Source organism: Toxotes jaculatrix, chromosome 7, assembly GCF_017976425.1.
Source record: "Toxotes jaculatrix isolate fToxJac2 chromosome 7, fToxJac2.pri, whole genome shotgun sequence".
NCBI classification, from domain to species: Eukaryota; Metazoa; Chordata; class Actinopteri; family Toxotidae; genus Toxotes; species Toxotes jaculatrix.
This window is the reverse complement of record NC_054400.1, coordinates 20,070,935-20,084,322: the sequence shown is the minus strand read 5'-3', so window position 1 is coordinate 20,084,322 and position 13,388 is coordinate 20,070,935. Positions and strand designations below refer to the sequence as shown.

General features: G+C 43.8%; 1 protein-coding gene across 1 annotated transcript; it reads left to right on the top strand.

The window, feature by feature from the left end:
- The first annotated feature begins 9,747 nt into the window (after positions 1 to 9,747).
- aplnra (apelin receptor a) lies at positions 9,748 to 11,761 on the top strand. Its single transcript, XM_041041385.1, has one exon. It carries the CDS (start codon positions 9,912 to 9,914, stop codon positions 10,995 to 10,997), a length of 1,086 nt encoding a protein of 361 aa, XP_040897319.1. The 5' UTR covers positions 9,748 to 9,911; the 3' UTR covers positions 10,998 to 11,761.
- Positions 11,762 to 13,388: the final 1,627 nt, after the last annotated feature.

Genomic DNA, 13,388 nt, shown 5'->3' with positions numbered 1-13,388 from the left:
TCGTAATTCTAAGGGCCCTCAGGGTTGTACCCACCTCAACCTTCCGTCAAAAACAAAACAAAAAGAAAACATAGTTTCCATGATACTTGTGAAAATAGGCAAAAACGTTTCTTCTGGTTCTGCTCAATTTACACATGAAACAGCACAAACTTCAACTGACACTGAAGTGTAAAGCAAAGTTTGATCTTTCAGGAGGAACCTGTAGAGCAAGGGTCATGCACAAGGGGCGATGACAGTGTACCACCCTAAACAAAGACCAACAAAGGCAGGAAGGGCTGAGCCAGTGAACCTTACACCCCAGTCAAACCATTGCATCCATCGTATGCATAGAGTGTCAGCGGACTATGATGGGTAGCGCAGACTGTTTTTCCTGTTTTATTATTTCCTTTAAAAGGATTCCCCCTCGGAGAGCACTTGAGGTCTGGAGCACAACATAAACACCCTCAAATCATGGCTCTTAGACATCAAAAATGTAAAAGTGTGAATACACAATTGTGGGAGGCTGCTTATTGGGTGGAGGAGGACATTGTCATACACTTTGTTCTTCTTGAGGACAGAGGGTCCTGAGTTTAAGACACACTAGCAGTGTTTGGATTAACGGATGAATTGCTGTTACATTCCTTGTCCCCAGAGGATGAATCCTAATGACTTTGGTGCTACCCTGATTTTTCCTCTTGTGCCACCACAAGGTTGACAGCTTTGGTTTTTAGTGAAATGTCTCGAAAACTGGACAGAGTTCTGTTAAATCTGGCACAGATTTCATTGGTGCCATTAAGACAAATTCTAATGACTTTGGTGATCATGGGTACAGCCTCACAGCACTGCTAGCATGGCTGCAAGACTTTGGTGTGTTCACCAGCACATTATGACACAGTAAAAGCACATGTGATCAGCTGCAGGCAAAGCTTAATGAAACTCAACAGTGTCGTTCAACTGTTTTGTGAATGTCTGACTGTCACAGCTGGACAGAGGAGATTGTATTTCGTGATGGTTCTTCCAGATTGTTCGATGGTAATATAACCGCATCAAGGTCGTGCATATAGTGACATAGCTGCAAAGAGTTTTGAGGAGGCATGAGATCAAATCATATTTCACATCCGAGTCAGCATTAGCCACAGCTATTGAGCCGATTCACGTGCAGTATCATATTTTGGTACTGTATACGGTTTGGTACTATATATATGGAAGGTTGTCACTTTTGAGTGATGTTAAACTACATGCAGAGTGTGAATCTGTGACGGTTAGCAGTAGATCCAAGCAAGGACAGTGTTGTTGCAGGAGAGATGTGGTCTGTAGATGTCTGTTTCAGCTAAAGCTCGTGGCTGGATGAGTGTGGGCTGCAAACATTTGGCTTCCTAAGGGATTATAATGCCAACCAACACATATGCAGACATCATGGCCACCCTGATACTCAGAGGCCCTCTTGGTAAGAAATGCTGTCATGGCCACATGCCATATTATGGGTGTGAATCCAAATTGTGAAGTCATATCACAGTTCATTGCATCTTTTCCTTCCTCTCCCACCTGTGTTTTGCCAGCCAAAGTCAAAAAAGGTGTTCTTACATGGTGAGAAATGTCTTCTCTACTCATTAATAATGCAAGAAGTCTGACTAAATCCCTCAGCTGTGTTTCAAAGCCCTCAATCCCTGAGCAAGATGAAGTGCAACAACATGTGTTGAGTGCCGATCAACCCATTTTGGAGGCTGAAATAGTGCAGGGCTTTGTCCAAATATTTTCTTAGAGTCCCAGCTTCTTTTTGGAGGCAGTTAGCCTTCCCGCACAGGGCTCAGAAGAGTGACACATGGCTTTGACATTGACTTTAGGCCTGTTTTGGGATCGTTAAAGGCCAATTTGTCAGCATTCAACACGAGGCAGACAGTGAGATGTGTTTCAAGGGGCCCCACATCTGGACCTTTTGTGTTTTAACAGTGTCCCGCTTCCTCTTTTAGAAACCTGAAGTACATGTATAATGGGAAGGCCACGTTCCACAGCCAGTTGGTCTCGTTTCATTAGCATGCTCTGGCCATGGACTCTTATTCAAACACAGCCTATCCCTGCTGGCCCAATCCTGCCCTGCACGCACGCTCCTCTTTTCTTCCAGTCACATTTTATGATAATAATCATCAGTTTTAATGAGTTAATGTGATTATCAGCTGTCTGCTGAGTAGAAAAGAATAGTATTATTAATGGGAAAGCCTTGCAGAGTTTAACAGGAGTTGTACAGTAAGCAGAGATGGAGAGACAGGCAAGACGAGGCCAAGGTCTGGTCTGGCAATCAGTCAGTGTGAGGGCAGCTTGATTAAAGGAAATGGACTGAGTGGAAACTTTGAATGTGTGTTTTCAGTTGTGCTTTCAGTCTGTCTGGGTGATAGCAACAGAAAAAACAGATGCTGAAACAATTAGGGCAAGTCTAAGGATGTTTTTACTCCCACTCTGCCCTCACCCCCCCCCTGCCCCCACACCCCCCTCCTCTCGCCTTGTGATTGCACATCAAAGTTGTCGAGTGTAAAAGTTGATTTTATGGTTTCACTCCTTAAAGCAGTTGTCAGTTTTTAAAGGAGCGGCGCAGACAAGCTGAGGAACCCAGACAGCGTCAGAATACACCGGTTTTGCAAAGACAAAATGCCAAACGCCGGGGTGTACTCACACACAAGTGTATGCACACGTTTCAGGTCCTAAAAGCTGTGGTCATCCCTCACTCATTTTCAGTCACATTTATTCTCCCCCAAGATTCTCTAAGTTTAGTTTATTTTAAGATGTTATGTTTGTTTAAAGTTTGCAAACTTGTTAACACTGGTCACTGTAATCTATTAGTCAATCCAGAACAAACATGTTTGTAGCAGCAAAATTCCTTGAGTGTACTAAAACAAACAATGGCGCTTTTTATTGCTCATGAATTCAACTTTTCATTCATAAGAGGAAGAATAAACAGGTTGAATACACACACAGAGACACACACGCGCGCACACACTCCCTATGGTTTGTTTGCTCTGTGCAGGGAGGGGGCCGGCCTTGTCTCAGAGGTGACTGATTTACAGTTTGTTGCTGTCTGTCAAGCAGCTGACAGATGGGGAAAACAGCGCAGCCTCCGCCACACTGTCACCACTGTCAGATGCTTGGCAGTGACACCGGTGGCAAGAATGCTGAGCACTGCTCCTTAAGTTTGATGGGGAAGGTTAACAGCAACCATAAAAGTGTAACAGAGGAGCATACATTTTATTGTTTTGTGACTGTGGAGACCACTGAACCTGCTAAAAAAAAATGAACAGAGGTTTGACATTAAGCAGCAGTTCGCACTGTATCAAAGCTTCATGGTAAATAAACACAGCTGCTCAAATGTGAAAGGGCTTTTTTAAAACTCTTTTTAAAAATATTGTCATGCTTGGCACTGAAATAAGAACAGAAAAGTAACACAGGTCCTGTCCGTGATGAAATCACAGCAGTGGATATCTTTAAATCTTGTGAGGTATAAATAGCCTACAATATTCCTGGCATGCTCACAGTGTGGGAGACAACTTGCTACTTCTTTTAGCAGTTTTCATAAAAGGCTCTTTTAAGATTTTTCCCTGGCGAGGCTCCACTTTTGGGCTGGACTTCATGCACTTGCCATTTACCAGCCATAAACCAGTCTGTGCTTTTTGAACCCTGCTGCAGAAATCAAAGTTAAGGTCTATGAATCACAGAAAGGGTAATTTTGGGGTAAAATGTTTTTTGCTCACTAAGCATTTTTTTGGGGGTGGGGGCGGGTTTCTCCTTCCTGGTCTTTCTCACCACCAGTCAGGTCTGTGACGGCTCTTTCATTCCTGTCCTGAAGGTAATTATCCTATAAGAGACAAAAGTTGTGCTCAGACGTTGTGAGACTTTGCGTGGGAAGTCTGCAGAGCACCTGGTTTTCTCTCTCTGTTTGGGTTTTCGCTTTGACTTTTCATAACAGGGACAGGTCTCGGGTCTCAGTGTTTCTAGTTTAAAATAAAACAGGTAAGAAGCATACTGGCATGGAGCTTATTGACTATGAGGACCAGGCATTTCCTGTCACTTCAGAATAGGTCTCTTGGTCTGACCATTGTGAATATGCATCAAATGTTGAAGTACCAACCAGGCAATCCTAATTTTGAGTATCTTATTAACACCAGCCCTTTTTTAAAGCAGTGAAACGATGTAGCAGAGCAAGTAAAATGTGAATGTGTAGGGAAAGACTAATTTCTTCCTAATTGAGCAAGAGGTTTTTGTTTTGTCAAGAGATTTTAGGCCAAATGGAGTCAGATTCCCGCAGATCTCCTGGGATGACGGGAGGGCCAGGCTGGAGTCTAGCAGAGCCTGGAGATCCCAGCAGTCCCCCAGCTCCTTAATCCCTGTCATTAACTCTTCTACACAGAGAAAACTGGCCTGCCTGCCAGTCACTGCCCTCTCATCAGGCCTGTCCTTTGTCCCTTTATGTCTTCCCTTACATCCTCTCTTTCATTAGACTCATCTCACGCTTCTTTATTTTCTCCCTCGTTATTGTTTCCTACATTTTCTACAAGGTTTCCTTCCTGATCTTCCCTGCAGGTGAAGCATGAGTTTAAAGTGTTTCACCTGCACGATTCATTAAAAAAAAAGTCTAATAGAAACTTTTAATTCAAGGGAAGAAGGACAGGACATGAGAAACATTCATGTCACATTTTCACATCACAAAACCACTGCTCTGAGTTATTTTTACAGTGCTACTGCACAAAAACACTGTCTGGGGATGTATGTGACAACACAATAAAACAATATTTATATAATCTTTCAATCACGCCGTCTACTAAATAAATAGCTTACCTTAAGCGGCTATTAAACAAAACTCTGACAGAAGCATCTCAGTTGGAGAGGATAAACTGTCCTATTATAGCACATCCTGTGGTGCTTGCTGTTTTGTCCATTGACACACACAGTGTGGTAGGGAGATAGAGGATGGATGCGGGGGTGGTCCAGGGTCCCCGAGAAGGGAGAGGGGAAACACCTTGTGACCCCCTTGTTCCTGACCAAGCTACTGGAGGAGCGGAGGCAGCAAGGAAGGACAAGCACTGAGCACCTCTGGACAGCTGTTGGCTTATATTTAACATTATAATTACCTCCTCAAGCCTGTTGCATTTTTTTAGTCCAACAGTTTCAAATTAAGGAAGAAAAAGTGCTAAAAGGGCTAAAATGATTTACAATGTCACAGTAAAAACAAGTGGGACATGTTATGTTCCTGTCCTCACTGTGTGTCTGTTTTCTTTTCTTGGCAGACGCACAAAAAGGAAGATAGATAAGTCATAAATAAACAGTCAGGATTTAGGTTCTTGTGGCAACAACAATAATCGGCTGGCAAACACTGCTGTAGTTTGGCCGGTGACGGGGCCATGTTTGGGTTTTGATGTAGACTTCAGGCTCGACTGTCTCCCAGGCACAGACAGCATGACTTCTGCTGCAGATAAACCCACCGCTCCATTTCAGCCATCCAAGGAAAACTATGCTTTGATGCACGCACGCGCTCCATTCACTGACACACTGGATGGGCTTACCTCTTCATATTGAAACATAAATAGATGCATAAACAACATAAACAATGCACAAAATAGAGTATAAACTGGAAGCAACAAGCTCTTCAACCTTTTAAGTACTCCACTGATTTAGCATTGAGGTCCTATTACAAAGGTATTGTCTTTTTTTACTCTCTGCATTCTTCTTCCTTATCAAAGACTGAACAGATCACATAAAAAATGAAAGTTTGTGTTATGCCACGGGCCATAAAGATATGTTTTACTAAGAACAGCAATCCTGTTATAGATTTGGCAGTTGGTGGCTATGTGAAAATTAATTTAGTTGCACCATCTTAACTTCCTCATGCGCCTCCAGATATAAATGGTGAAAATAACTGCACCAAGTGTGAACTTTTTCATTACTCTGAGATGGAGAGTGTTGCAGTTTTCATCTTACTCAAAGGGAGGGTCGACAGAAAATTTTATCTATGCTAACAAGGGCCTTACTTGTGTTTGTGTCTATATAAATATAAAGTGAAGCATAAGGTAATTTTTAAACAATCCCTAAACAATGTAGTATGATCATAGTACAAGGAGACAATAAGGGCACAAAAAAAAATCACCAAAATCTCTTAAAGACTTTTTCACGTTTACAGTAAACAAAAAAAATCTTTGCATCCGTTATTTCAATCCAATCCAGTACACATGATGAAAGTTTAAAGACTCTCTATCAACAGGTGCATTGCTCATTAAGAGAAAAGTGCTTAGAGCGACAAAAATGAAACAATAGAGCAGCCTTATCAACGCAAACATTTTTTATGATTGGGTGGAGGTCTGCGTTTAGCTTAATGCTGAGGTCAAGAGTAGGCAGATGTGGGGGAAAGATAGCTGTTAGTGCTACGGCTGACCTCGAGCATAAGGGTTTGATTAGCCACGTACAGCACAGTGCAATGCCACTTGGAAGCTGTTTACAGAACTTTCCAGTTCACACTATGAGGATGTATTTTATTCTTTTTATTCCGATGTGTGGAAGCAACATTTCACGCAGGAGCATCAGACACACAACAGCCAGAAATCCTCAGATAAGCTGCAGTGTGACAACACGCTCTGCCAATCAGCAAACCCCTCAGCAGGAGCAGTGCCCTCGCACTGGCTCCATGGCACAGGAGTGCGACGTCGTCTGATACACAAGAGTCGGCACTTAGCGAGCCGATGTGAAAGGTCTGTGGCTGTGGCTGGGGGTCTGCAAAAGGAGTGGAACGATGTACGCACAAAGCAAAGTTCACTATGAATTATTGTCTTTTTTCCACATAAAGTGCTTCCAGCAGAGACAGTGTGCACTTGAGGACCCATCTCATCTCTGAGAAGATTCAAGTGACACCACAGTGTGACCCCAAGACCCCAGGTCCCTCCACATGATTTGTGGGACCTGGGGTCTGCTGTATTGGCCACAAATCAATGAACGGAGGAGAGGGGGGAGGATCTGTGTGCTGCCAACAATTTTTACACTTCAAACAAACCTCAGGTCACAGCTTACACCTTCAATCACTTATCTCCTCCTCTGACCAGACCGGAGCTGACATGCGCCCCCTTACAAATGTCCCCCAAGTCGCCTGTCATTGACTTCAGTGAACTTCAGTAAAGATGAATATCACACGCCTCCCCTCTCTTCAAAGCATATGATAGTATCACCACTGGCTACATTTTGTCCATATACAAACATAATAACGGTGAGAGTGAGACAGAATCAGTCCTATCACAGCAGCAGGGTCATTACAGCAGCAGATCAAAAGCAGCCACAGCTGTGGCAGGGACGCATGTGTGGTCCAGGCCTAAAGAGAGAAAACCCTGTGACACACTGCAGCTCTTAGTGCCTGAGGTAGCTACAGTATGATAATATATATTGGAAAGAAAATATGACATAAAATAAAAGCATGCAGTAACTTATTTTATTTGGCCATGTGGTAGACTGTCAGCTGGAACTGGGCTCCAGCCCGCACAGCACCACCCCACGACCCTCAGAAGGATAAGCGGTGTAGCTGATGGATATATAGATGGATATTTTATTTGGAAGAAAATGTAAGTGAATCTTGACTTCCAGCTGATAGTCATCCTCCCCCATCCACCCCCCGTAAACCTGAGCTCAGGATCAGCAGCGGGACTTTATCTTGGCACCTATAAAGGCTATGATTAACAAGTGAGGAGGTCCTCTGAAGATATCCAAGACGATGGTCTAATCTGACCATCTGTTTCTTATCTACTCGCCTTTATTTTTTAAATTTGCAAATTTATTTGTCTAAGGGATAGTGGGCCTGCAAAGCAGCAGGCGCCCAATCCTCTCCCTGGGGAATGGAGTAGAGGTGGGGACCCACCTGGTGTGTGTGTGTGTGTGTGTGTGTGTGTGTGTGTGTGTGTGTGTGTGTGTGTGTGTGTGTGTGTGTGTGTGTGTGTGTGCATTTGTGTGACTGCTTGTGTGTGGTTTTCTTAAAGCTGAGCTCATAAAGTTAGAGCAGAAGAAGCACGGTGCATTTCTGGTTTTTTTTTTTTTTTTTTAAATTTTTTTATATAGCCAGTCTAATGAGGAAGCTGTAAGATATGCAGCACAACTTTCACTTCTTAAAAAAACTGAAATGTTTGATACAAGATAATAAAATCATGTAAGTAGAGCTTAGTGTTCCTCACCTGATTCCCAGAAAAATGAGCACCAGAGTCTCCTCTTTGTTAAAAGAAGGATAAAGTGTCTGCCATGTTAGACTCCCCTCAACTGGCTCTATAAGCACAGTACAATCAGCAGTCACTCACTGCAGGCTGATAACCTATGATCCAGAGAGCTCTTCCTTTTATCAAAGACATCTCTCAAAGCCGCTGCATTTACAGTAGAATAATCCACAGTCAGGATTCATGTGGCAGCTCTCTGTTGTCAGCACCAGGAGACCTGTTGTGGACAGATTATCCAAACTAAACCAGCTGTAAATAATGTTCAGCACTGCTCAGACTTGTCCGCTCTTTGTTTCACTGGAAGTTATTCATCTGAGGTGGCTAGGTGTCTCATTGCTGCTTTATTAAAAAAAACAAATAGCTTATTGAAACTGTGTTAGAACTCAGTAGTGCAAAAATGTATCTTTCAATTTTCCAGTGTGAGACTGATTTTTTTTTTTTTTTTTAATTGCTGGACAAACCAAATGCATTATGTGAAACCCATGCAAAGAAAAAAAAACAAATCAAAAGTACTTTTAAACTAAAAACAAGTTATGAACCAATTATGAACTGCACATATGATCCAATCAGCAGTGAAGTTAGTAACCGACAGGTCCAGTGAAAAGGATTATAGAAATGATGGTGTCAACGTGAAGTTTCCTTTTGTTTTTGTTTCAGACCGGTGTGTTTGCTTCTCCTTTTATCATGGAAATTAATCCTCAGACCTGAGAATTGAATTCACACACACCCCGGAGCTGCCCACTGACATTTAATCTAATCTTCAAAAGCTTTGCATTTGGCTGTCGATCTAATTACCTTCCCATTGAGCTCCCAAGCAACTTATAAAATAATATTTAAAGACACACGTATAATATGTGTGTGTGTGTGTGTGTGTGTGTGTGTGTGTGGGAACTTAAGTTCACACACACACACACACACACAACCCTAACCCTATTTCAACCAGAAAAGACTAAATATGGCGAATCTGGCGGTTTGCGCGTTTAGCAGCCTTTAAGCTGAGTGAGTGCTGTGAAAAGCGAGAGAAGCGGAGTCTCCACCTGTTCCGCACATGACCAGAGTGCGGCTTTTCTAATGAAATCGCGGGGGAAGTGAAAAAAACACTTAATGCGTATTAAAAGATCAAGATCTCACATCACAACGGAAAGTGAGTGATGTAATTTATTCATACCAACGATGGACAGTCACTGATTCCATTTACATTTTGAGGACATTAATATTATTATGAAAACTTTGTTTAATTGATGTCTCTTATTTACCTTCAGTAGCTGAAATTTCGTTGTTAATTTCACAAACATGCCACATCTGTAGTGAGGGGTTGACCTGTCTGTGAGGGGAACATGTCGGGGCTCCTCATCCCGAGAAGAGGTGAGGGGGGGTGGGGGGGCTTGAGAGATGTCTTTACGGGGTAGGAGGAGGGAGGGAGATAGAGGAGGAGGCGGGGTGGTGGTGGTGGGTCGTCCTGGGAGGGAACCAGGGGTGTGGAGGGCCGAGTTTAAAAAGGCAGGCAGCGCCAACAGTCACTCACTCTCACACACAATCTGTCCTCTAATCCTATTCCCACCAGCAGCTACTCTGCAGAACACACAGCTCCTGTGATTCACTCATTTTTTTTCTTCTTTTTGCTTTGATTCACCGCAGAAGCCTTGGAACCGTACAGGACTCTATCTTTTTTTTTTTTAAACAAGGGATTTTTTTTCCCACTGCAGCATGGAGACCACCACTGGGGAATATGCTGATAACTATGAGTATTATGACGACAATGAGACTGCCTGTGACTTCTCAGAGTGGGAGCCCTCTTACTCCCTGATCCCTGTCCTCTACATGCTCATCTTCATCCTGGGTCTGTCAGGTAACGGCGTGGTCATCTTCACTGTCTGGAGATCCAAATCCAAACGTCGGGCTGCAGATGTCTACATAGGAAACCTGGCCCTCGCTGACCTCACCTTTGTTGTAACCCTACCTCTCTGGGCAGTGTACACAGCCTTGGGCTACCACTGGCCCTTCGGTGTGGCTCTGTGCAAGATCAGCAGCTATGTTGTTCTGGTCAACATGTATGCCAGTGTTTTCTGCCTCACCTGCCTGAGCTTTGACCGCTACTTGGCCATCGTGCACTCTCTGTCCAGCAGCAGGCTGCGCTCGCGGGGCACCATGCTGGCGTCCCTGGGTGCTATTTGGCTCCTGTCCGGCCTGCTGGCTGTGCCCACGCTGCTGTTCCGCACCACTGTCAACGACCAAAACAGCAACCGAACCACATGCGCCATGGACTTCAGCCTAGTGACCATGAACCAAAGGCACGAGTACCTCTGGATTGCAGGACTCAGCCTGTCCTCCTCTGCTTTGGGCTTTCTTCTACCTTTCCTGGCCATGACCATCTTCTACTGCTTCATTGGCTGCACTGTCACACGCCACTTCAACAACCTGCGCAAGGAGGACCAGAAGAAGAAGAGGCTGCTGAAGATCATCACCACACTGGTGGTGGTTTTTGCCATCTGCTGGACTCCCTTCCACGTGCTGAAGAGCATGGACGCCCTGTCCTACTTGAACCTGGCTCCGAGCTCCTGCGGCTTCCTGCGCTTCCTGCTGCTGGCTCACCCCTACGCTACCTGCCTGGCCTATGTCAACAGCTGCCTCAACCCATTCTTGTACGCCTTCTTTGACCTGCGCTTTCGTTCCCAGTGTCTGTGCCTGCTCAACCTGAAGAAGGCTATGCATGGCCAGATGAGCTCCATGTCGTCCACACTCAGCGCCCAGACTCAGAAGTCAGAGATTCAGTCTCTGGCCACAAAGGTGTAGAAAGTAAAGGGACAGGTGGAGCGGTGCTGCGGGACGGTCCCAGCTCCCACCATTGGAACACTTGTAAAAATACAGACCTTAAGTGTCTGTTGTTTAAAGCTGGTAAGATGAGATGATGAACTTTGAATTGTCACTGCTCACAGTCATGAAATTCATTATATGTTCCTCCTGTTCTACAGTGAGAAACATAGATGCTCTGTTTGTTGTGTGTATTTGGGAAGCTGGAGCCAGCTGGCTGAGCTCCTTAGCTGCTTCGTTCCTCAAATTCTCAGAGAAAAAGTCTATTTTTTTTCTTTTTTGTTTTGTCTTGCTCTGCAAAAATTTTCATTTGTATCTTGAAAGAAAGACAGAATTCTGATTCAAAAGACACACTCAGATTTTTTGGACTTGTGAATCGATTTGCATGGAAATCTATTTACACTGGATGAAACATAAAGTTGTACAGTATTTTCATACCATAGCATTTTTCTTTTGTTCAGATGTATTGCTGTTTTATTTTAGAAGCACTTGTTTTAAAAAAAATGTGTGAGCAGGGAAATCAAACAGAGCTGTGTCCTCTTAAAGGCTTGTTGTTTGTGAAGGTAGAAGTCTGGGCTGCAGGGGGTGGGGGGGGCGTAAGAGGAGAAAAGGTGTTGCGGCTTAATTATATAGTTTGTGGAGAGGAGACGGGGGCAGACAGGCAGATGGCTGTTGACAAATGTTGGGGAACAGGAACGGGGTGGGGCGGGGTGGAGGGGTTTCACAGTGTGGTCACAGCACTAAAGAGGGACAAAGGAACTTTATAAATGTTCCAGTTTGATGTATATGCTTTTATTTTTTGGCATCACTGTAACTAACTGCTGTATTAAAGATGTGTTATATGAACTAGATCTCTTAGATTCATTGAGTGTGTGTGTGTGTGTGTGTGTGTGTGTGTGTGTGTGTGTGTGTGTGTGTGTGTGTGTGTGTGTGTGTGTGTGTGTGTTAGAGTGTGTGAAAACCAAAGTTATTCTTTTACTTTGAAAATGTGATTTTAAAGGTGATGAAGAGAAAGTAAAGAAAATTCTAGTGCAAAATGTAAATATTTGCACACAGAAAAGGGTCTTACACCTGTAGTTTCACATCAGTTTCATTACACCACCGTGTTATTTCAGTGTTAAGTATCTCCAGCAGGTTAAAGCTTTGTTATGAATACCTTGCATTTGTGTTACACCTTCAGACTAATAGATCTCTAATCTCTATTGATTCACAGCCAGTATCCAGACTGTAACCGGATTATGCAAAGTACCGGCCATCCTGAGAGTGTGTATTCAGTGCTCAGTTGTGACTTCAGTCAACTGTGGTCCTTCAAACTGTTTGTTGACACAGTCCTGTGGGTTACAATCAAAGGTTTTAAAAACTGGAATTTGTTGACCAGCAGAGTATTGTGTTTTTAGTTAAACAGGCAAGCTCAGTCCATTTTAAAGTGCCTACAATTCATGGGAAACAATGTTATGTACTGTCACAAAAAAGTCCATCTATCCACAGGAGGTAAAGCCAAGCATACCCCACATGTTCACTGAATAATAGGGTCATTACCAATGAGTGACTCTTCTGAGGGATCCTTTGAGTTGACAGTAATGAGCTCTGTTGGACATAATCACCGTTTAGAGATGGCGGCGGCGGGGGGAAGTGGGGCTCTAATCCTGGCAGAAGTCGCGCCACTGAACAAGTCAATATTTGTCCCCACTGACAAGAGATTGCAGTTAGAGCGGTTGCTGGGGTGCGGGGCAGCGTTGGTGGGGAGGGGTGATGGGGAGGAGGGCATCTGACTGCAGATACTCCCAACACACTGAGCAGAAGGTTTTGCTAGAAGAGGAATGAAAGAGAAATTGGGAATGAGGTGAGGAAGTTCGGAAAAATCAAGACTGGCCTTTTGCAAAGAAAAAAAAAAAACAACTACCCCAAAGGTCTTCTTTGCAAGCAGCTTATTACGACCTTTAATTACGTTTCATTGTGAGGTGACCGCTAGTGGCAGCAGAAATGTTATGACAGGAGCAAAGGAGGAAGTAAAGTGATGTGGTATATGGAGTAACAAAGTCCATGTTAGGAGGAGGATGTGGTGGATGGACGGGCCGATAGAACACAGGACTTCCACGCAAGAGGCTGCCGTTCAATTCATATGTGAAAACGTCAGCGTTGTTATCTTTTCTCAATCATTGTTTCACAACTTAAACTGCATGTTTACCATTGTTACCATGACAACAAAGGTCCAGTATGTCGGCCACTGTTACTCTCCACATTTCCGAGAGTAGGGAAAAGCAACCTATACGGTCATTCAGCTTGGAAGTCTTGCCGGGAAAAAAAATATAGGAGAGCAGCTATAGGAGTTCGTCTTGCATCACATCTTAAAGTAACAACATGTGTGAAACG